The sequence below is a fragment of the Pseudorca crassidens genome, chromosome 8 (genome assembly GCF_039906515.1).
Source record: "Pseudorca crassidens isolate mPseCra1 chromosome 8, mPseCra1.hap1, whole genome shotgun sequence".
Classification (NCBI taxonomy): domain Eukaryota; kingdom Metazoa; phylum Chordata; class Mammalia; order Artiodactyla; family Delphinidae; genus Pseudorca; species Pseudorca crassidens.
The window spans coordinates 64,987,832-65,009,664 of NC_090303.1; the positions used below are offsets into that span (position 1 = coordinate 64,987,832).

The 21,833-nt window shown below is 37.7% G+C and overlaps 1 protein-coding gene across 3 annotated transcripts in view; it reads right to left on the minus strand.

Moving 5' to 3' along the window:
- The window catches only part of DPY19L1 (dpy-19 like C-mannosyltransferase 1), a 95,706-nt gene that overhangs the window by 63,861 nt on the left and 10,012 nt on the right, over nt 1–21,833 (minus strand). For all 3 annotated transcript variants that reach the window (XM_067746698.1, XM_067746699.1, XM_067746697.1), the window contains exons 2-6: nt 16,827–16,851; nt 16,101–16,188; nt 13,045–13,182; nt 9,916–10,036; nt 9,143–9,236 (exon numbers count right to left, since the gene is read on the minus strand). In XM_067746698.1, the coding sequence (XP_067602799.1) occupies nt 9,143–9,236; nt 9,916–10,036; nt 13,045–13,182; nt 16,101–16,188; nt 16,827–16,851 (466 nt within the window). The remainder of the gene's footprint in view (nt 1–9,142; nt 9,237–9,915; nt 10,037–13,044; nt 13,183–16,100; nt 16,189–16,826; nt 16,852–21,833) is intronic.

Here is a 21,833-nt window from a genome sequence, read left to right on the forward strand (position 1 = left end):
CCCACGCACTGCAACCAAGAGTAGCCCCAGCCTGCGCAACTAGAGAAAGCCAGCGCACAGCAACAAAGACCCGACGCAGCCAAAAATTTTAAATTTAAAAAAAAATGTCATTTGCTGAGATAATGACATAAAAGGGGGCAGATTTTGTAGAAAAGACACCAATATTTTTAACCAATAACTTTCATCAATTTAAGCATGCTGAAGAGAAATACACATCTTTTAAATATTCATATACAACTGTTAGACCAAATGATTAAAGATGTGCTAGCAGGCCAAGTTAATAGAACATTCAAAAAACCAAAAAAAACCATGGAGCTGGAAAAGTTTGAGCTGGTTCAATTCACAGCCTACTTAAGACACGTTTTTAACCAAAAATCCAGCCTGCATAAACAGTAAATGCTTGATTTATTAATGAAGAACAAAAAAATGTCAAATAAAACAATGCAAGTGAAATTAGCATACAGAATAAGAAATTCAACTTTTCCTTAAAACAGGTGGAGGGCGGGGAAGGAGTAAGAAATTGATGTAAAAAGTTAGTCTATTCTGCCACAGCGCCTAAAAAAAAACACTGAGTCACTTCATAGGTGCCTTGGGTTGGATCATGAGAAGACAGTGTTGGAAAACTGGTTATATTAATTATGACTATTCACTTCAGGTTAGAAAGGGGGTTATTAAGCAAAATTAAAAGGAGGTTTTGACATACAGACTAATCTTCCAGTCCCTCAAGGCTTCTGGAACCTATCTATAAATAAAGTAGTTCTAAAAAAAATTCTGGTATCAAAGAAGCCACTATGAACCTCCAATGGCCAAAGATAATAGAGAAAAACAGAAAACCAGAATTGGATTTTCTTTGTACTCTGTGAGTGGTTGGTTCCTCATGTGGAAGGCATTTTCTGATGAGTAGCTATGTCTACAAAAGAGTGGCCAGGCTTTTCTCACAAAAGCTGAGAAGCAGTAAAGAACTTAGCAGAAACAGGTAGAGAAAGGTAAATATTCAAAGGAGAAGGAGAGTCAGGGACAGATCCGAGTGGTCACATAGGTACTGAGCAGCAAACATTAAATGTAGAGACCTTCATAAAGAAAATCATTTAAAAGTTCTCCTCAAAAAGCTCCCTTAATGCAATAAAGGGAATGGAAAAGAGAGACGGGGAATACTGCTTCCTGCCTTTGTGAGTGGACTTGAGCCCTCACACATAAGTGTCCACAAGAGGTGGGGGTGGGCAATTGTCACTGGTACCTGGTGTCACTTCTGCACTGAAGTGATTAAGAATCCAATGTGCCTCCACTCTCCGTATAGAGGCTTCTGAGGCTGGTAAATGAAGAAGCTACAAGATGATCCCGACCTGTTCATTCTATAATAAAAGCCACTAGTCAGTAAGTCCCATCCACCTTACACCCTTCCAACGGGCTTTTACAAGCTACCTCGTTCTTAAAAATAAATGTCAAGCTAAGGATCACCAGGTTGTGAGGAAGCTTTCAGCGTGAAAAACAGAAACAAATACAAATTGAAGGGGGACCTGCAGTCAAGAGACAATGCAAGAAGCAGAAGAAAACTTCAAGCTCAAAACTCTTTAGGAGAGTTGGAAACCTCATAGAAAGTACAATAAAGTATAACAGATAAAATAAGGGAGGGAAAAAACTAGAAATTAGATTTCAATCCAAGAGTTCCATATCCAAACAATAGGATTTTGAGAAAAACAGAGACAATGGAGAAGAGAAAGTCATCCAAGGAATAATACTAGAAAATTTTCCCCAGAACAGAAGAATACACATGTCCAAATGAACAGAACCCACAGGGTATCCAATGAAAAGGATGAAACGAAATCTACCACATCATGACCTTTATTTAAGACATGAAAAAGAAGAACCCAAAAGCTGCCAGAGGGAAAAAAAAGCCACGTACAAAAGGAATTGATGGCAAAACAGAACTAAATTTTGAAAAGCCAAATTGAATTCTTAGAAGACAGTGGAACAAAGTCTGAGGAAAATAAAATACTAAAATCAGTCAAATCAAGTGAAAAAGTAAAATATAAAGTTCCAACATGCAAGCCTAGAGAGTGATCAGCCTAGTGTGGAACCAGAAGACAGGACTCTAAGAGGGAGGCCCCAGGGACTAGCGGGGGGAGAACTGAAACGGTGAATTTTATACATTTGGCAACATATAAATTAAGCATTTTACAGTTTAGTTGTGGTTCAGAATTAATCAGTATACAGAAACCAAAGGAAAACAAAATAATAGGCAATTACTAACTACAGGAAAGAAACTGTTACCATGTAAACAATTAATTACCCTACGTGACCCAGCAGTGAGCAATATTTACATGGTTATAAGAACCTAAGTATGGGCTACTGGTTTCCATGGTAGAATTGCTGAGATTTCAAAGATGTGAAAGTGGTTTCTCTGGACAAAGGAATGGATGGGTTATGGAGACAGACGGGGTAAGAAACTGCTGCTGCATTTTATCACAAAAAGCCAATAAGCCAAGGTCATGTACGTACACACAAAATAATGACAATTAACTTTAAAAACACACTAATAAGTCTCTTACCCAGCTGTAGAATATAATTAAAAAAGTAGTTCAATAAACTTATTTGGGGACCTGTTGATATTTGTCAGACAAAGAGCTATGAGTAAAACAATCATAAAAATCTTCCAGACAACATTAAAACAGATGTTCTTATTCATCACTAAAGGAAATAAAATAGTATATTTTATTAATTTTGGCTTGAAAAACCATTAGAACAGAAACTTCAAAAAACAAACTGAAACATCACAAATCGTCAGACCATCCCAAACTATGGGGCACACTTCTATAGGGAGGAGGATGAATTGGGGAGAGATGTGCAATCAAAGAAATACACATTCAGGGAAACTGAAATGCCACACACAGCCTGCTACCTTTCATTTCAATTTGTAATGTGTCAACAAAATTATTCTAAGAAAAATTAATGGATCACAAAATCACATATATGAGTACTAAAAACAGAGCAAAATAGGATCCTAAAAAATAGTAATATTAAAAAGAGTAAACTTACACGTGTCAAACTAAAAAAACAATGTCCACAGTTTTTCAAAACTAAACAATATACCATATTTAAGAATATATACATAGGTGGTAAAGTTATAAAGAAAAGCAAGGAAAAACTTAGACCAAAAGTTAGGACGCCATTTCCTCTGAGGCCTGGGAGAAGGGAAGAAAATGCATTAAGGAGGAATTTTAAGTGAATGAAAGCTTCCAATAATGATATTTCTTAATTTGAATGATGGGCACACAGGTGTTCACTTTACTATTGTTTAAAAATATATGTAAATATTTTATACAATTCCACAGGGAGGACACATTTCACACATAAAAAAGTTTCCTAAGAGAGGATAGTGGGTACTACAGTAGGTAATGTACTCAAACCACAGAGATGCACGAAACATAAAGTAAGGAATTTCATATAGTTGTTTCTTTTAAGACCCTAAAAGTAAAGTTCAGTAAAAGTATTTTCCATGGAGGACAACAAACAAGTGTGCAAGTAGGCAGCAGGGCCTGGAGAGTTACCAGACCGTATAAGTGGACTCAGAGTCATCAACTCTACTCAATGCTCAATGATTTCTAAAGAAGATCTGCTCAGATGATCTAGAACAGAGAGCTACATGCTGAAAGAGCCTAAAAATCAAAAAGGGGTATTCTCTGGGCACCCTGCAGTAGAACAGTGAATGGAAAAGGGCTCAAAGATTCTATTACAAGATCTAAAAATCATACTCAAACTTAGGTGCTTTAATGATTCTCCTCTATTTCTCGCCTTAAGAATTGTGGGAGGGACTTTCCTGGTGGTACAGTGGTTAAGAATCCACCTGCCAATGCAGGGGACATGGGTTCGAGCCCTGGTCCGGGAAGATCCCACATGCCACGGAGCAACTAAGCCCATGAGCCACAACTACTGAGCCCACGTGCCACAACTACTGAAGCCCACATGCCTAGAGCCCGTGCTCCACAACAAGAGAAGCCACCACAATGAGAAGCCTGCACACCACAACAAAGAGTAGCCCCTACTCACCACAACTAGAGAAAGCCCGCTTGCAGCAACGAAGACCCAACGCAGCCATTAATTAATTAATTAATTAATTTTTAAAAAAGAATTGTGGGAAAGGAATTTTTGTCCATCCTTCAGCTACAGTTTTTATGAGACGTGTAGAAATTCTAAAGATGGCCATAATCAGTGAGAAACTAAAGAGAAAATTAAGCACAAAAAGACAGGAACAGAGTCCCTATAGGCTGTTCACAGCACTTCTCCGTGAAAACCTTGAGTGGTTTTATGCATTATTTTACCATCCTTAGATTAAAACCAAACAAAAGAATGGCTTGGCTGGCTGCCAGGTAATCACTGTAAAAGGGGCAGGTGGTACAGGTGGATGGGACCACACCCTCACCACTGGTGAGACCAGACTGCAGTAGAGAAAGGAACAGGAGTTTTAAAGATTAGATTGGGGGTGACAAGGATACCCAATGGGTAGACCAATTAAAAAATCTTGCTTCAATTTTGTCCTTTGAGAGGGAAAGGTAAGAGATGTACATATTCCTTGGCAGAAGGGAAGGAACCAAGAAAGACAGACTGAAGGATGGTGACAAATAAAGAATAACAAATAAAGAATAACTACGTGGGCTTCCCTGGTGGCGCAGTGGTTGAGACTCCGCCTGCCGATGCACGGGACACAGGTTCGTGCCCCGGTCTGGAAAGATCCCACCTGCCGCGGAGCGGCTCGGCCCGTGAGCCATGGCCGCTGAGCCTGGGTGTCCGGAGCCTGTGCTCCGCAATGGGAGAGGCCACAACAGTGAGAGGGTCACATACCGAAAAAAAAAAAAAAAAGAGAATAACTACGTGGTAGCAAGTAGGGATGAACTCTGTAACAGCAACAGGGGGATGAGCCTTAAAACAAAAACACATCTTCAAATGGACATCCCTTTTTCAGGACTAATTCTGTCCTAAATTAATTTTCCACTAATAGAAATATTCACCCTCAAAAAACAAAGTTTGTTTTGACTTCCTTTGAATTTCAAAGCAAGGCAAAAGGACGAAACCAACTAACTGGGGAAATAAACATACTTCTGACAGACACCTCTATCAGAAGTAATAGAGACAAGAAACACGTGGAGTAGGAGGAGGGAAGGAGAGAGAGTTGATATGGAGAGGACAGGCCTCCTTGGTTAAAAGGGCTTTCAAATTCCCACTTTCAGTTTTCATGAGGCCCAAATACTTTGTTTCCTGTCCCTAATACCACAAGACCTCTGTATCCCAGTACCACACTCCTTCTTTTATTTGAGCTAGTCAGAGTATTTCTGGTGAGCTATTTCCAAAAAGAACTAAAAAATCCTGTTTAGAAACTCTGTTATTATTTGTACACATCTTTTATATCAATAAAATTTATAATAAATTTTAGGTATATGTATATTTTTTCCCGAGAGTTGGCTATTAAACATTTACCAGCACACCACTGCTTCAGGGTAAATATTAATAGCTATACATACCATCCAATCTACTCTTACTTAACAATGCACAGTGGACTAGTGAAGAAGCATCCCACACTCCAGAATAATATTAAAATCAAACTGAATGACAAAGAACGAAAGGATTAATATTACTTGCATGATATCTGCCCTTCAGGTCCAACAAGAAAAGCTTGCATTTATCAATAAGAGATTCCACTCCTCAGGAATGTATTGAATTCCCCTCAAAAGCAGCAATGGGGACTTTCGTAACAGCCTACTAACTACTCTCCTACGTTCCCTCCCCCTGGCAGAACAGAGACTTGCACACGCGGGGTCTTGAGAAACTGGCCTCCAGAAACTGTCAGTCTGTGGCTGAGAAATACCAGGGCATCTTATGAAATAAATAACTGTAACTATGTCTTCACAACACAGCTTTTAGAAAACAATCAACAATAGGTGTTTTAAAGAAATACCAAAATCCTGAGAATTCCAGACAAGAAGGTACATTAGAAATAGGTTGTGTTTGCAAAAACATCTTACTTCATCTCCTTAAGTCAGAGGTTGGCAGCCCAGCCCCATTTCACCATTTGGCTATGTTTTCTATTTTCCCTTCTACTTCCATTTCCGGTGAAATATACTGGCTTATTTGACTTCAGAAAACGTGTGTGTGTGTGTGTGTGTGTGTGTGTGTGTGTGTGTGTATTTAGTTTAAAAACAAATATACTTCTGGATTTTAAAATGTCATACTCAATCTGCCTATAAATTTCTAATCTGCTAAACAAATATCAACTTTTATTTCTCAATAGAAACACAATTTATAAAAAAGATTCTAAACTCAATTGAAGATATCCTCCTCTTTATTCTTAACCTACATGTTAAGAAGCCTGCAGCTTTATCCCACTTTATAAAATTAGAAGGGTGACAGACATAACAATCAAGGAAGAAAACATTAAGAACTACCTCTAATTGGACACCTCTAAAAATACTCATGTCAAGAACACTTAAAAATGCAATAAAAAAACTGATAGAAAAAGTGACAGAAGACTTGATTCAACATATTATAGACCAAGGTCACTACTGGAGTATAATTTACACACCTGGGCCCCCAGGGTGCAGTGCAACAGTCAAGAGAATACAAGTGGCTCCACAATGCACAAGAACTGGGTGTCATTTGGGGATGGGTGGATGATCCTAGAGTTTCGGATGTGTTTGGACAGGACTAAAGACATTATTTAGGGAAAAGAAAATGTGTGACACTAGTGGGGTCTCTATATCCAAGCACAGCTCCAGAGGGTAAACCACCAGGTACAAGAGTCGACAACATCAAAGGAGCCAGCTGGGGCACAAAGCAGTAAAGTGGGTGAAGCTGAAATAGGATGCAGCCCTCAGAGCTGGGAGAAGAACCAGAGACAGCTAGTTGGCAAGACCCAAATCCTCTTACGGTAAAGTCACTCCCTCCTGCTACCCTAAGCAGTGAATGGTCTATGGATTTTTTTTTTTTTTATCCTAAAACTACAATAAGAAATTAGACTTTACACCACAACTCAGCACATGTACATCTACACACATATATACAATAAGCAACAAACAGAAGTTTCTCTAAATAACACCTATTTTATAATGGTATACTTTATTTTTTACATTTGTGTTCTTTTTCATGTAAAAAAGTTGCTGGGCCTAACTCACTAAATTGATTTTAAAATCCCCTAGGTAAAGCCCTGCAATTTGACAGACTCTGTGCTGAAGTAGTCACTGGCTGACTTTGGGGGCAGGTGGGTGTCAAGGGTCACATGAGATCATAGCTCACCTTGAATCCTGTCCCTCTATTGGTCAAATTTCTGATTTCGTTCACTTGCTTTGGAAGTGGTTTCAAACCAGCCTGGCATTAAGGTCATTCATCAACCAGCGCAACTCATTTCTCCAATCTTACTCTTCCACAACGCCTCCTCAATCATCTGCGTCCCAGTAAAACTGATCTGCTTGTAACCCCTCCATATCCCAGATTTTCCACCTTTGCTCGCCCCTGGGATTCTTTTCTCCTCCACCTATCCAAAATGCTCTGACCCTCCAAGGCGGAGCTAAATCGACTGCTCCACACAGAACAAATTTCTCCTGCCCCCAGAACTGTAAGCACTTCATCCTTGCTGTCTATCTTCTACTGACACACGCCTACCACCACTGCCATCTCTCACCTCACCCCACCACCATGCTCTCAGAACCCAAACACGCAGTCTCAAAAAGAGACCACTTGGTACGCACTTTATGTGCTGACTGAACAAATGAACATGTAGGGAGCACACTGCTGTCTGTGGACTAAAAAATCTCAGGCCAGGGCCCAAACCACCAAGAATCCCTCAACCAAAACTAGAACCTCATATTCTCTGCGGCAGATATTGTGCCTTCAGCCTCTGAAACAGTTGTTATAGCAAGCATTATACGAAAATGATACTGAATGTTTACTTTAATAAATGTTTAGAAATTCTTTCAATTGCAAAACAGCATAACTACAGATTAGCAATTTAGTAATAATGCCATGTTCCATGTTTTAACTTCTCTTACTTAAAATCTAATTTCCCAAATGTAATAAAGCTCTCCATAAGACAGCTGGGTAGTACTTAGCAAAATGGATAGATCCCCTCAAACTCATCTAACTTTGGCGTCTCATGAGACAAGGCACACTGGCCTTGCTTTCCTTCAAGTCAGCCCCCTCTCCTGATGATCAGATACTTTGGTTAAGTTATTTCTGTGTGTCTTGTTTCAAAAACAAAATTTTTCACATCATCTTTTAATCATGAGTTTTCATTTTGCTCTCCCCCAATTACATAATTAAAAGAACTTTCTTTGATGCTAACATTTCTGACTTTGCTCTAAGTATCTTAAATCTCTATGCAAATATATTTTAAGTTGGTCTTCTAATAGCTTCCTCATTTGACAAATATTTATCAAGCAACTGCTATACACTCAAACACTGAGCTAGGATGTAATAGATTCTTTGAGGCACACTAAACTAAGAATGCCACACTTCCAAAGCAAAGAAGATAACAGGATAATAGCAGATTCACACTCATTAACCCAAATTGAAAATCACATACATACGCTATACTTCTGTACCGCAAAGAATCAGTAAGAAGTAAAAAAGAAAATTCTAAAGATACTCTGAAGGTAAAATAGTTCAAGCAAGTAATGTAAGGAATGGTCAAAATAAAGAAGAAACAGAAATACAAAACTCAGAAAATTTGTCTATCTTTTAGTTTTAGAAATGTTGCTCAACTATGAAGTAAATGAGGTCAGATATTCAATATCTGTATAGAATATATTTCTATTTAACATCAGCAAAATAGTCATTAACACCATTTGATAATGAGTGGTTCTTTCCTTTATATTTTATGTAAACAGTATATAGTGCTTATGCACAAATGCCTATGAATATTTAATATTTATCGAATATCCCCATCCTGCTCTACTTAAACCTTTAAAATTATTTTAAATGTGGCTAGCTAAGCCAATGGTAAAATCATTCAAATGGGAAATAATTTTGTATCTACAAATAGATATATTAGAAATGACATTGTTATAAAACTAACTATAAGTCAATCATTATCCCACTATTCTTACTATTCTAGTATATAATATTATAAACACATACGAAAAATGAATAGTCTTACCTTAAATATGTGCCATATATGAAGAATAATGCCATCATTAGTCCATTTAAAATAAAAATTACAGCAACATAAAAGCAAGCAGGATCTCCCAATCCTTTAAAAATAAAGAAAAAAATATGCTCTAACTATAAATTATGTGTCTGGCAATTTACATTAAAATGTGCTTATTTTGAAAATGGTTGCCATATATATTAAATGGTTGCCTTGGTTCCCATATGAACACATGACACTAGTGTGGAACATAGATGAGAGCAGAGTAGTAACTACTGTGGTTTCAAAACAGGGCTGAAAATTCATGGACACTCCTCCTGTAGAGGTACGGGGCCTATGCCCCTGCTTCTGAGTCTGGCTGGGCTTGTGACTGCTTCAATAGATCATGGCAGAAGCCATATAGAAGACGCCATGCAGTATCAACTTAGAGCCCTGAGCTACCACATGAAAAGCCTAACTATCCTGAGGTACTATGCTACACAAAAGCCCAAGTTACATGAAAAGGGCACATGTAGGTGTCACAGTTGAGTCTCAGTTGGGCCCAGCCTTGCAGGTACAAGTACCATGCAGGTACTTACATTCTGGCTCTAAGTGAAGTAGCCCCAAGTTAATTCCAGTCTTCCCAGCCATTTGAGTCTAGCAGAGTCCTCTGACACAGTGGAAACCAACCAACCATCCTATACCCTGCCCAAATTCCCTACTTTCAGAAGCTGTACACCACTAAGTTTGCAGGAAATTTATTATGCTGCAACAGACAACTGGACAATATCATAGAAACTTGCCTTCACAGCTTTCAATAGGGCTGAGTCCTTCTCCTCTGGTAACTGTCCAACATATCTTGGTTTGAATACCGATCAAGTCCATTATTTTGATATAAATCCTGTACCAGCTGGCTAAGACTACCTAATTTTTTTAAAAAAAGAGAGACACCATAAGAAAAAAATATTATCCTCAACAGTTTCCTTACTAGAATATTTTTGAGATATTTTGATAATTATCAAACTTTCCCTTCCTGTACCATCCACTTGGGTTCCTTTAAATCTAGTAAAAGGACCTTCATAATCCCCTGTGTAGATTCTTCACTGGTCAGTCTTACCAGTGCATGGCCTCTCATGGGTAAGAATAAAATATAACAAGAAATATGCAAATCTGTAATTTTCAAAAGCTATAAAACTCGACTAAGGGACATAAAAGAAGAGTTGAACAAATAGAAAGATACTCTGTCTTCCTGAATAGATCTAATTTTTCAAGATGTGAATTCTTCCTCAAATTAATTCATAAACATAACACAATGCTAAGCAAAATCCCAAATGTCTACTGAGATGCATTATATGGAAAAATGACAAAAAGGAGATAACTGAAGAAAATGTCCTAACAGATAACAAAATTTGTTACTTACATAATTAAATAGTCTGATGCTGGCACAAGAATAGCCAGACAGATCAACGTAACCATGGTGGAGGCAGTGGAGCACCACCCAGATCCCCCTTCAAGGCTGAGGCACTCATTCCCCTAGCAGCTGGGAGGGTTGGTGGCCGACAGCTCCCAGCTGAGTCCCTCTCTGGGAGCTACCCTCTGCTGAAGAGAGTAAATTCACTGAAGATCATACCCCCTCCCAAGGGCAACTGCATCCAATGCCTAACTACTCAACAGGGGGAAGTATAAAGGCCAGGGGCCCTTGCCTCAGGTAGGACAACTCTGCGGGGTCATCCCAGTTCCAGAGCTTCCCAGGGGATTGGCTGAGGCCTTTGCTGTGACTGCATCACAGCTCAGCTCTCCTCCTCCTCCTCCTACTTCCTTCATCCCCCTTCAGATGTCGCACCCAAGGGCTTTCCCCTATACGCTTCCTGTGTGCACATCTCCTCTTTTCCAGGACCTCAACCTAAGGTAACACTGAACACGAAGTCCAAAAGCAGATGCAAGCATATATGTATAATAATTCTGGATATAATAAAGAAGCAGGGAGAAGACGGACCACTCATCCAAGTGTCAGGTTACACAGAAGACCACTTTGAAAACATATAACGTTAGATCCCTACCCCAACACTGAGCATCCAGACGAATTCCAGATAAATTAAAAATGTAAATCTCAAAAACATAATTATAACAATTAAGAATGAAGATTTTTTACATATGAATGACTAAAAACCATAAATCTAAAAGCTTCACAGATATCTCTGAACAGAAAAAATACATTCTCATCATACTGTACAAAACTAAAAGGCAACAAAAGCTGGAGAAAATATCTTATCATATAGCATAGTATTAACATCCTGCATATAATAAATGAGCGCTTATAAAATATCAATAAAAACATAGACAAAGGGCATGAATAAGCAATTATTTTTAAAAGTGAAAATGCATTTTAAGATATAGCATTGAATAAAATATACATACACACACATATATACAGCAATGAACAAAATACTGCATGTGATCTTAACTTTTTTCAGCCTATTAAATTAGCAAGGATGCAGGGAAACAAGCATTTTCAGAAAAACTGCTAGTGGGAATATAATCTATCTAGAAAGCATTTTGGCAACATGTACCAAAATCATTAAAGCATATATTCTGTTGAACTAAATAGTTCCACATCAACATATTCATAGTTTAAAAAAACATAAGAATGTATGTAAAGATTTCGCTTCAAGGATGCTTATTGCAGCTTTAGATCTTTTAAAAGTTGAAAACAACCAAAGTTTTCATAAAAGATGGACTAAATAAACAATGGTAGATTGTATATACAGCCATAAAACATGATGGTGAAGAAAAGATGACTTAGGAAGATGGTTTTAAATATTCTTAAAAGACAGGGCTTCCCTGGTGGCGCAGTGGTTGAGAGTCCGCCTGCCGATGCAGGGGACACGGGTTCGTGCCCCGGTCCGGGAAGATTCCACATGCCGCGGAGCGGCTGGGCCCGTGGGCCATGGCCACTGAGCCTGCGCGTCCGGAGCCTGTTCTCCGCAACGGGAGAGGCCACAACAGTGAGAGGCCCGTGTACCGCAAAAAAAAAAATATATATATATATATATATTCTTAAAAGACAAAAAGCACTTATAAAAAATGTTATGTGTTGTGTGATCCCATTGCTGTAAAAGTAAATGTGTACATGGTTATAGAAAGTACTCAATAAGTACTTTGGTGATTATTTATTGGTCTCTATCTCCTCTATCTCTATTGCCTTACTAATCAATCAGGCTAACTCAGTTGATCTGGAAGTTGGACTCCACTCACTCAATGCGAAATGACCAAAAGCCCTGCTTCGTGCTGGTACTGAGCCCAGGCTTGAGATCCCACAGAGACCATGGCCCTGGCATCAGGCAGCATGCCTTCTAGAAGCATCAGCACGCTAAGAAAGGGGAGCCCAGGGGATGTACGCTTAACAGGAGAACCTCAAGGAGGAGTCACTGAGGAAGTTACATCTCAGGTTGGTCCTGGAGAATGCTTAGGGATGCATCAAATGAAGGAGGGATGGTGAAGGAGAGGCCAAAGGTTACTGATATCACTGCCTTCCTATCTCAGGTCCTTTCTTCCACTCCCACAGGGGAAAAGTGCATTCAATTAAATGAAGAATCCCAGATAAGCAAGAAACATTATTTGGCAAATGACATGTACAAGTAATAGCGCTCCTCTGCTATAATCCCTATAAACATACCAAATCTAGACAATTTTCATACTTTGTAAACCATGCAATCATACTAATCATTCCCATAAAATCAGTTAAAGACCCCCAAAATTAATAATGATCTTTTTTCCATATTCCTTTCCAAGAAAAGATACACGTTTTCTTTAAAAAAAAAGAAAATTTAATATACTGAATTACATCTTAGATTTAGAATCAGCATTTAATATAAGTAATACTTTAAAAAGTAAAAAAAAAAAAAAAAATCACAATTGAAAAAGTACCTTACCTCAGGGTAAAGATTGAACCTTTTTAATGTATTAATAACAAGGGGATATTCAGTCAGCTTATCATTCATAATCATCCATACTCCATCCAAAAATGAGGGTGCTTCCACAATAGTCTTAAAGTAGGAATAATATAGTCCCTGAAATAAGCACATGTTATGATTAAAAGTACATAATCACTATGCCTCTTATTAGCTTAAAAAAAAACTTAAATATACTGCTTTTGAAAAATAAAGCCATCAAGAAAGTTACAGCTACAATTAATTTCATAGGTTTCTGATCGCTAATAAACGCTCAGGTTGCAAAAAACTTACATATCTTAGTATAACCTTGTCTTAATTGAAACAACTGATCTCAAAATAGCTTCAAAAATAGTTTCAACATTTAAAAAGTAATATAGGGCTTCCCTGGTGGTGCAGTGGTTGAGAGTCCGCCTGCCGATGCAGGGGACACGGGTTCATGCCCTGGTCCGGGAAGATCCCACATGCCGCGGAGCGGCTGGGCCTGTGAGCCATGGCCGCTGAGCCTGCGCGTCCAGAGCCTGTGCTCCGCAACGGGAGAGGCCACAACAGTGAGAGGCCCGCGTACCGCAAAAAAAATTAAAAAAAATAATAAAAAGTAATATAACTCAGACAGCACGCTTCATTTAAGAAACCCCTATAACCCATACTAACTGAAGTGTTAGTAAAGGCTATCTTACGAACAGGATGAGTTTACTATGGAACCTAAGTTTACCATGAACCAACGCAATCATCCTCAGCCAAAAACGTTTCCCCCTAAATGCTTATTTGAATCCTCAAAATGGTGCTATCAGCCACTTTTCCTCCAGAGTTATACGTAAAAATACAAATATATTAGGAAGGCTACACACTGATGTATTACATGTAAGTTACATTCAGATGCCAGCTAGTTTTACAGACTATTTTCCTTCTTCTCAGCTCAGCATAAGGTAAGTACCCTGCAGGACCAGGGCTCTGAGGGTGGAACAGAGGGACAGTGGTAGTACTCCCATTTTGAGGAAAATAATTTTTTACTTTGACATGCTAATTATGAAAGATATCAAGGTTGGAATACTACATGGGACAAAAAACAAGCAAGTACTAGAAGCCTTATGAGGGAGCAGAAGTGGCAGCATAGGGCAAAACAGATGAACCAATTCCATCTGCTATACAGTTTTGTCTAGAGCTCCCCTGGTAGCCAGTACCATTAGCTATCAAACTCTAAACTCACCTTAAGGTTTATAAATATCAAAGTGATTTGCCTACCCAGAAAAGGAAAAGAATGGTTCTTGATACCATGGTATTTAGCTCTCATATCACTGTTTTTTTAAATACTTCCTACTGTACTAGGTTGAATAATGTCCCCCAATATTTCATGTCCACTAAAACCTGTGAATGTAACCTATGTGGAATAGGCTCCTTGCAAATGTAATCAAAATAAAATGAGGTAATACTGGATTAGGTGGACTCCAAATGCAAAATAACTGATATCCTTATAACAGCAGGGAAATTTAAACACAGAGGCATAAGGGAAAATGCTGCATGAAGACAGAGGCAGAGATTGGAGTGATTGTACCTCCAATGCAAGCCAAGGATTGCCAGAACCATGAGAAGCTAGGAAGGAGTCTCAGAGAAAACATGGGACAGCCAGCACCTTGATTTCAGACTTCTAGCCTCCAGAACCGTGAGAGAATAAACTTCTGCTTTTTAAGGCACCTAGTTTATTGTACTTTGTTATGAGAGCCCCAGGAAACTACAACCTACCTTGTAGGTTTGATTTTGGAACCATGTGAATATCTTATATAATTAAAATATAAAAACAAAAAATTTTACATGCCTAAATAGCAAAAAAAAAAAAAAAAGAAGAAGAATTAATTATTTATCTAGTTGGGAGAGGATTTCAAACAACTTTAAGACATATCAATAGTAATTCTACTGTACACCCCTAATGGAATATATCCTAAAGTCAAAAAGAGCTGCAAGAAAGTTTTAAATTATTTTCAGTAATCATTTTTAATAATATCTTTGATACTTTTATTCCTCAAGTATAAGTAATTTGAAACCAAGATTCTCAAGCTGACAGAAAAGATACAAATTTAATATCAAAAAAGTAAAAACCACCTAAAACTAAATTTGAATTTAGAAATATAAATCAATAATTTATTTTCTCCTTTTAAAAAACTGTTTCCTAATTCTGTTTACTAAAAAGGCCTAGACACAATGGCCAATCTAATATAAAGTATTATCAGTGAGCACCTCTAGAACCAAAATTGTGGTCTCTAAATACCATGTGCTACTGAAAGGAATCAGGGCTCCTTGGAAAACTAGATGATTCCACGTCTGGAGAGGAAATGTCTTGTAGTACCAGCAAGTAAGGAAGCTACAGAATACTAGTGAGGTCATGTCAAGGAGACAGAGAGAACTGCAAGGGCTCTCACCAGCTAAAGACAAGTAAGTTTAAAAAATACGTTAAAATCTATCAGGCCATAATGGTATTCCAAAAGGAGTACCAACAGAACTCCATTGGTCACCACTAGAAGATGCTAGGGAACCAACTCATTTTTCTGAAAAGTTGTAATAAAAAGAAAGAATCAAGCATTTCCTGTCTTTCCTGTGAAGTGTACCTCAGAGAAACAAACCAAATAAGTATTGTGGGAAAGTTCTTCTCTACAGAGGAATTATGGTTATTAAATGCCCATTCCCCCAGGTAATTTAAACACTGGTTGATCTTTGATGACATTAAGTAATTGCTCTTCATTATTTTCAAGTATGACAATGATACTGTAGTTAACAAAAAAAAGTCCTTTCTTTTGAGACACATATGAAAAATATTTACAGATGAAACGATATCTGAGGTTTCCTTTAAAAAGAGATGGGTGTGTGAAGATGTAGATGACAGAAAAATGGGTATGTGTCCTCAGTTGTTGAAGCTGGGAGAATGGGTAGGGGGAGTTGTCTACTCTTCCTACTTTGGAACATCTTTGAAAACTTCCAGGATGAAAAGCTTAAAATGTTTAGATTACTAAACTACTATAATAAAATATTACATGAAAACTAACCATTTCAGTGCGAAAAGCCATCTCCCTTTCCAATGTTGAGAGGTGAGAAAAATGACGATCATTTTCAAAGAGGTGTGTGATATGGCTCCTGTAAAACAAAAGAGTAACAAAGCAACAGTGTTGAAACTTATACTAAGTATAATTTTAAAAGAAACTCTAAAAGCAAAAAACAAAAAATCTATATATTTGCAACTCATTTTGTGATAAAACTCAAACACAATGGTATGCATATTTGTTTTTCCACTCAGTATATCTTACATTTCTACTAAACTTTCTCTCTATAAGAATTTTAAAAGCTAATTCAAATTAGATTTTAAAATTAGAATGAACCAGAATAATGACGTTTTAAGCCAAGTAAAATAAAATTATAGATTAAACTATAAATGTCATTGGGTTACCATTTCAGAAATGTCTGATTTATGAAATTCATATTTCTTTCTATCCAGAAAATTAAAAGAATGAATCTTCTTCTCAACATGAACACTATATTAATGTTAAGGGAAGGAGAGTCTCAAATATAACCTCTTTAATAATAGATCTTTTTTATTAAAAAATTGCATTATTCTGGCTCTGATTTGTGAATTAAACTACATTTTCAGACTAGTGTGCTGCATGTAATAATATACATTCATCCTTAAACTGAAATTATTCATATATATATGAGAAATAGTTTGGTAGGCTATAAACATCTGCATAAAATATACCATAGGAGAAAAACAATCTTACCAGTGCAACACTGCTGCAAAGGCAGCTGCAAGAAAAAAGAAACGTAAATTATTACTTTAGCATTAAAAAATGTTTTCACCCTACAGAAAAGCATTACAAAGATAAGCATGGTAAAGTTTGGGAACTGTAAATCTTGAACTCTTAGGGACTGGGCAAAGAATAGGGACTCTTCAAAAGAAGTCCCAGGGCTCTGCTTAAAATACCAATAGACTAAATTATAAAAGAATTAAGCATATATCTACAATTTTCATTCATACACTCATTCAACAAAATAAATGAGGAGCTATTATTTGCCAACAACTATACAAGAAACCCTCAGATGGAAAGTTCCACAAACTGAACTGCAAAGCGAATAGAACCAATGGTGAGAGGCAACAGAATAAAGAAATATGGTGACCTCAGGGAACAGGACTGGGGATGGACAAAAAGAGGGAACTATCACTTTCGATATGTGCTGCAATATCTTAATTTCTATAATACATTTTACTTTTTTTTTATTTTTTGCGGTACGCGGGCCTCTCACTATTGTGGCCTCTCCTGTTGCGGACGCGCAGGCTCAGCGGCCATGGCTCACGGGCCTAGCCACTCCGTGGCATGTGGGATCTTCTCAGCATGTGGGATCTTCCCGGACCGGGGCATGAATCCATGTCCCCTGCATCAGCAGGCGGACTCTCAACCACTGTGCCACCAGGGAAGCCCACATTTTACTATTTTTTAAACAAATTTAAAACAAAAGAAGAAGGAAGAAGGAGATGGAGGGGGGTAAGGAAAATAGAAAAGAAAGAGAAAACAAGCTAGTAATAAAACCAGTCTCATAGTTTGCTTTCTGTACAAGTACAAAGAACACATTAAAATGAATCCAGAAAATACTATTCAGTTTCCTTGTATCGCAAGATTCACTGTATTGCAGGCTTCTGATTAAATACTAAGGAAATGAACTATAAAGTACTCTTAGAAATGAAAGACAAACAGCTCAGATCTTATTGTCTTATTTTTAAAGAAGTATTTATATTTTTAAAAATTAAAAAATGCATTTTACCTAGAAGATACTAATAGTTACAAAAGAAAAAGATTTACTCTTTCCAGATCATTGAAACTACAAATATTTAACTAGGTTTGTCATTTGACATTTATTTGTACATGGTACTTTGACCTTTTGAAATTTTGATTTTTTTTTTCTTATTGACAAATCTAGTATCCACTCCCTTTTTGGTTTTTACCTTTAAAGACTTCACACCACCATAATATAATCTGGGCTTTATTTTCTCAATGATCTAACTATCATGTTGCTGAATAAATCATTCTTCTATCATAGAATGTAAATACCACCTTATACTGAAGACTTGTCACATTATACTTTGGTAATCCCTTAGAGCTTATAATTTTGATTTCATTCATAAATTAATATGGGAAGAATCTACATATTTATAATATATATGTATATGTTAGTATCCATAAACATGATATATAACTTCAATTATTCAACTCTTTTCAACTGCCGTCGACAAAAATCCTATCAGTAGAGCTAATACGTAATACATAGTTAACTCATATTTCTTATTAAGTCTTACCTGGGAGTTTAACATCTTTTTGTTCCTGCTAATAACCATGAAATTTTGTTTTCATTATACTTTACTGGATATTGTTAATGTATTTATTTTTGAAGTGTTTATTTAGTAATGTATTTCTTTTGGGCTCATTTACTAAACTATTAATTCTTTTATTTATTTTTTTTTTTGGTTTATCATCTTCAATCTCCATTTTAAATAATATTTTAAAAAGATAACTTTGCTCATGTTTTATAATTTTACTATTAGTTTCTTCTTCCCATCTGACAATAATAATAAACTTCTAGAATAATACCAAGTAATTCTGGTAAAAGAGGGCATCCAGTATTCTGCTGACTTTAACAGAAATGCATTTCACATTATGCTTTTAAATTAGTCTTTGACCTTCACAATTCTGCAGCGATACATAGGATTTCTCAAGATCATCATCTCTCTACTTCCTCAGAATACTACAACTTCTCAGAAGGATGGAAGATATAAAGTGCCTTTTGGTGCCTTCCTTTAATTCAATCCGTGCAGCACTAGACAATTCTTGGATTTCTTGGCATTTGAATGACCCTCTTTCATAGTTTCCAGGGTCGATTCATAATCTGCCCAATGTTTTGAAGTCCTTTGTTCATTTCAATTTAATAATAGTAATAAAGCAGCTAACATTTGAATTCTTATTACCTGCCAGGCATTTTTAAGTGCTTTACTTGAACTAACTCGATAAATCCTCGCAACCATCCGATGTCTTAGGTACCAACCTTCCCTGGTATACAGATAACACGTTGATTCCCAGAGAACTTTAGGAACTTGCCCAAGAAACAAAGTGGATAAACAGAGAAAGGGAGGTTGGAAGCAGGAATTCCGACCTAAGATCCCTGTGCTGTGTGGCCTCTTGTGGAGGAGGGAGGGGCTGACACAAAGGCCAGAGCCTCCTTACCCTAAGTATCTTATTCCCCTTCCCTCTTTATTTATTTTAAAGATAAAAGAAAAAAGTTACAATTCATCTGTTGATAAAGGCAGTATGTTTTATAGAAGCTATTATTTTTTATAAAAGTATAGAGCTATACTTTAATTTATTCAAAATTGAGATAAATTATATGCATGTCATTTGAAAATGAAAGCCCCAGCAAGTAAAGCAGATACTGCCTTGTGAGCATAATTTAAGCATAACGACATAAAATGACAAAAACTTCCTCAAGTATCCCTAAAGAGCTTTTCTTGCCTTCTTGCCTACAGAAAAGATTATAAATGATTTTCTCTACATGTATTCCAGTGATTATCAATCCTGTGTATAGTCTTCTGGGAGTGTCACAAAATTGATAACCAATTTTTCCAGTTTAACACATATGCTCTTCTTGTCATTCTAAGGTACTGAGGTAAATACAACATTTTTTAAAAAAAATCAGAAGATAAAACTTTCAAAAAATCCAAAACTATTCTATAAGAAAAAGGTGTTCAAGGAAAGAAGGTTTGCTTTGTAACGTAATTCAAAAGATTGCAATCCTGTGGCTGAGAATTCTGAAAGGCTCTTAAGTTTTGCTAGAAGCACACAAATTACCAATACTCTGAAACTAAATTGGCCACTCCTTCCACTTTCTGATTAAAGAAATTTTGTACAAGATTATATGTCACAATTATATCAATTTTCAGCCTTATGCGATTTGAGCTGCTTCTTCACTGAAAATTATTCTTCTCCTGTTATTAGAATCTTGTTTAAACAAAATAGAATGTAATTCCCTGAGGGTACAAACAATGTTTCACTGAATTTTACTACAGCAGTACTTAGCAAGAAGCTGAGCACATAGCCAGACTCAAATGTTTGCTGAATTAATGCATATAATTAAGGTGGGAAATTAAATAATCCTAAACCATGTCCACATAATAAACCAGAGTTGAATATACTTTGATGGATAGCCACACACACACACACACACACACACACACTCGTGTGCATATAATAGTTTTGTTTTGTTTTTTTTCTAAAATAGAGTCCCAGCGATCAGCGCATATTAGACCCCTCGCCTACGCGCAGCCCGCTGCCTAAGCCTGCCATTCTCAGTCTGGAACCCCGGCACAGTGGAGTTCCCGAGGTCCTGCCCCAGCTCTGCTCCCTCTGACACCCCTCCTTCCAGCCACAGCTCGGAAAGTGGGAAGGGGACGCCCCCTGCTTCCCCCCCTCGATCTTGCCTGGCCCGCAGAGCTTTCCAGCAGTAAAGAGGGCAGGAGGAACGGGGAAATAAATGGAGGAGGGGGTCCTTCCATGCTGTTCTGCTCAGTCCTCAAGGGTTCCTAGATCCCATCCCCTCTCCAACCAGCACCAGATCCCCCAGACCTCTCTCACCAACTCTCCCAGCCTCCTACCTTCCCCCAGGTCGCCTCGCCCCAGCAGGTGACTCAGAAGTCCTCCCACCCACCCAGTTAGGATTGCTGGGAAGCCGAGCCCCGCGATCTGCTTTCCTAAGATTCCTCAGCTGAGTCTTCTGCACGCTAAAGTTGGAGACCCACTGTCCTTTCTCTCTTCCTCCTCCTCAAGGCAGGAGAGCAGGAACTGTGAAGCCAGGGTGGGCTGCTTCTCCCCTTGCCCCTCTCTGGTAACCTGCCAGCCACCCTCCTGCAACCGCAGCCAGGACTACAGTTTCCCATTGACCCTACATTTAATCCCTCACGCGTGTACTTCATAACTAGTACTTGACTTAATTCACAGAATACCTTCACAAGCCCTCTTATTTGAGTCTCACAACAATCCTGTATTTATTCCCATTTTACAAATGAAAAACTGGGCCTCTGAGAGGTTATTTCCCCAAAAGCAAGAACCTGGACCCAGAAGTTCTAATTCCAAGCCTCAGTTTCTTTCCACAGTGACAGAGCTGCCTCCCTTCCCATCTGTAGGCATTCGATGACCTCATCTTGTAACAATATTTATACACAGAAATATATTGTAAGTCCAAAATGACTTGCAAAATTTAAAAATACATCTTATTCTTAAATTGAGGTTAATCCATACTTAAAGCATTCTGCACAGTTTTGGCCTCCCTAATGCTCAAGTAACAAAACGACATAAAAAGAAGTTAAGAACTCTTCTTAAATCCACTGGACAAGGTTTTAAAATCAACCTTGACAAGTTCCACACTCAACCTCTTCCTAATATTACTAACAATTGTTCTCAAGGGTCCATTCAGAGTTTAAAAGTTTCTTCCCAGAAGATGAAGTCACCAGTAAATAGTCTCCCTATTCCACACCAACAATCCATCCTGGAGAAGGAAGTCAGTTTCTAAATGTACAGACTTAAGCATCTCCTCCCCGTCTAAAAAGTCCCATGACTTTCCATGGCCCACACCATGGAGTCCACATTCTGGCCTTTTTCCAGTTAATCCCACCACACACCCTTCATGCTTGGCTGCACTGGGCAATGATCCCCTAAAATGACAAGTGTTTTTTGGTTTTGTTTCGT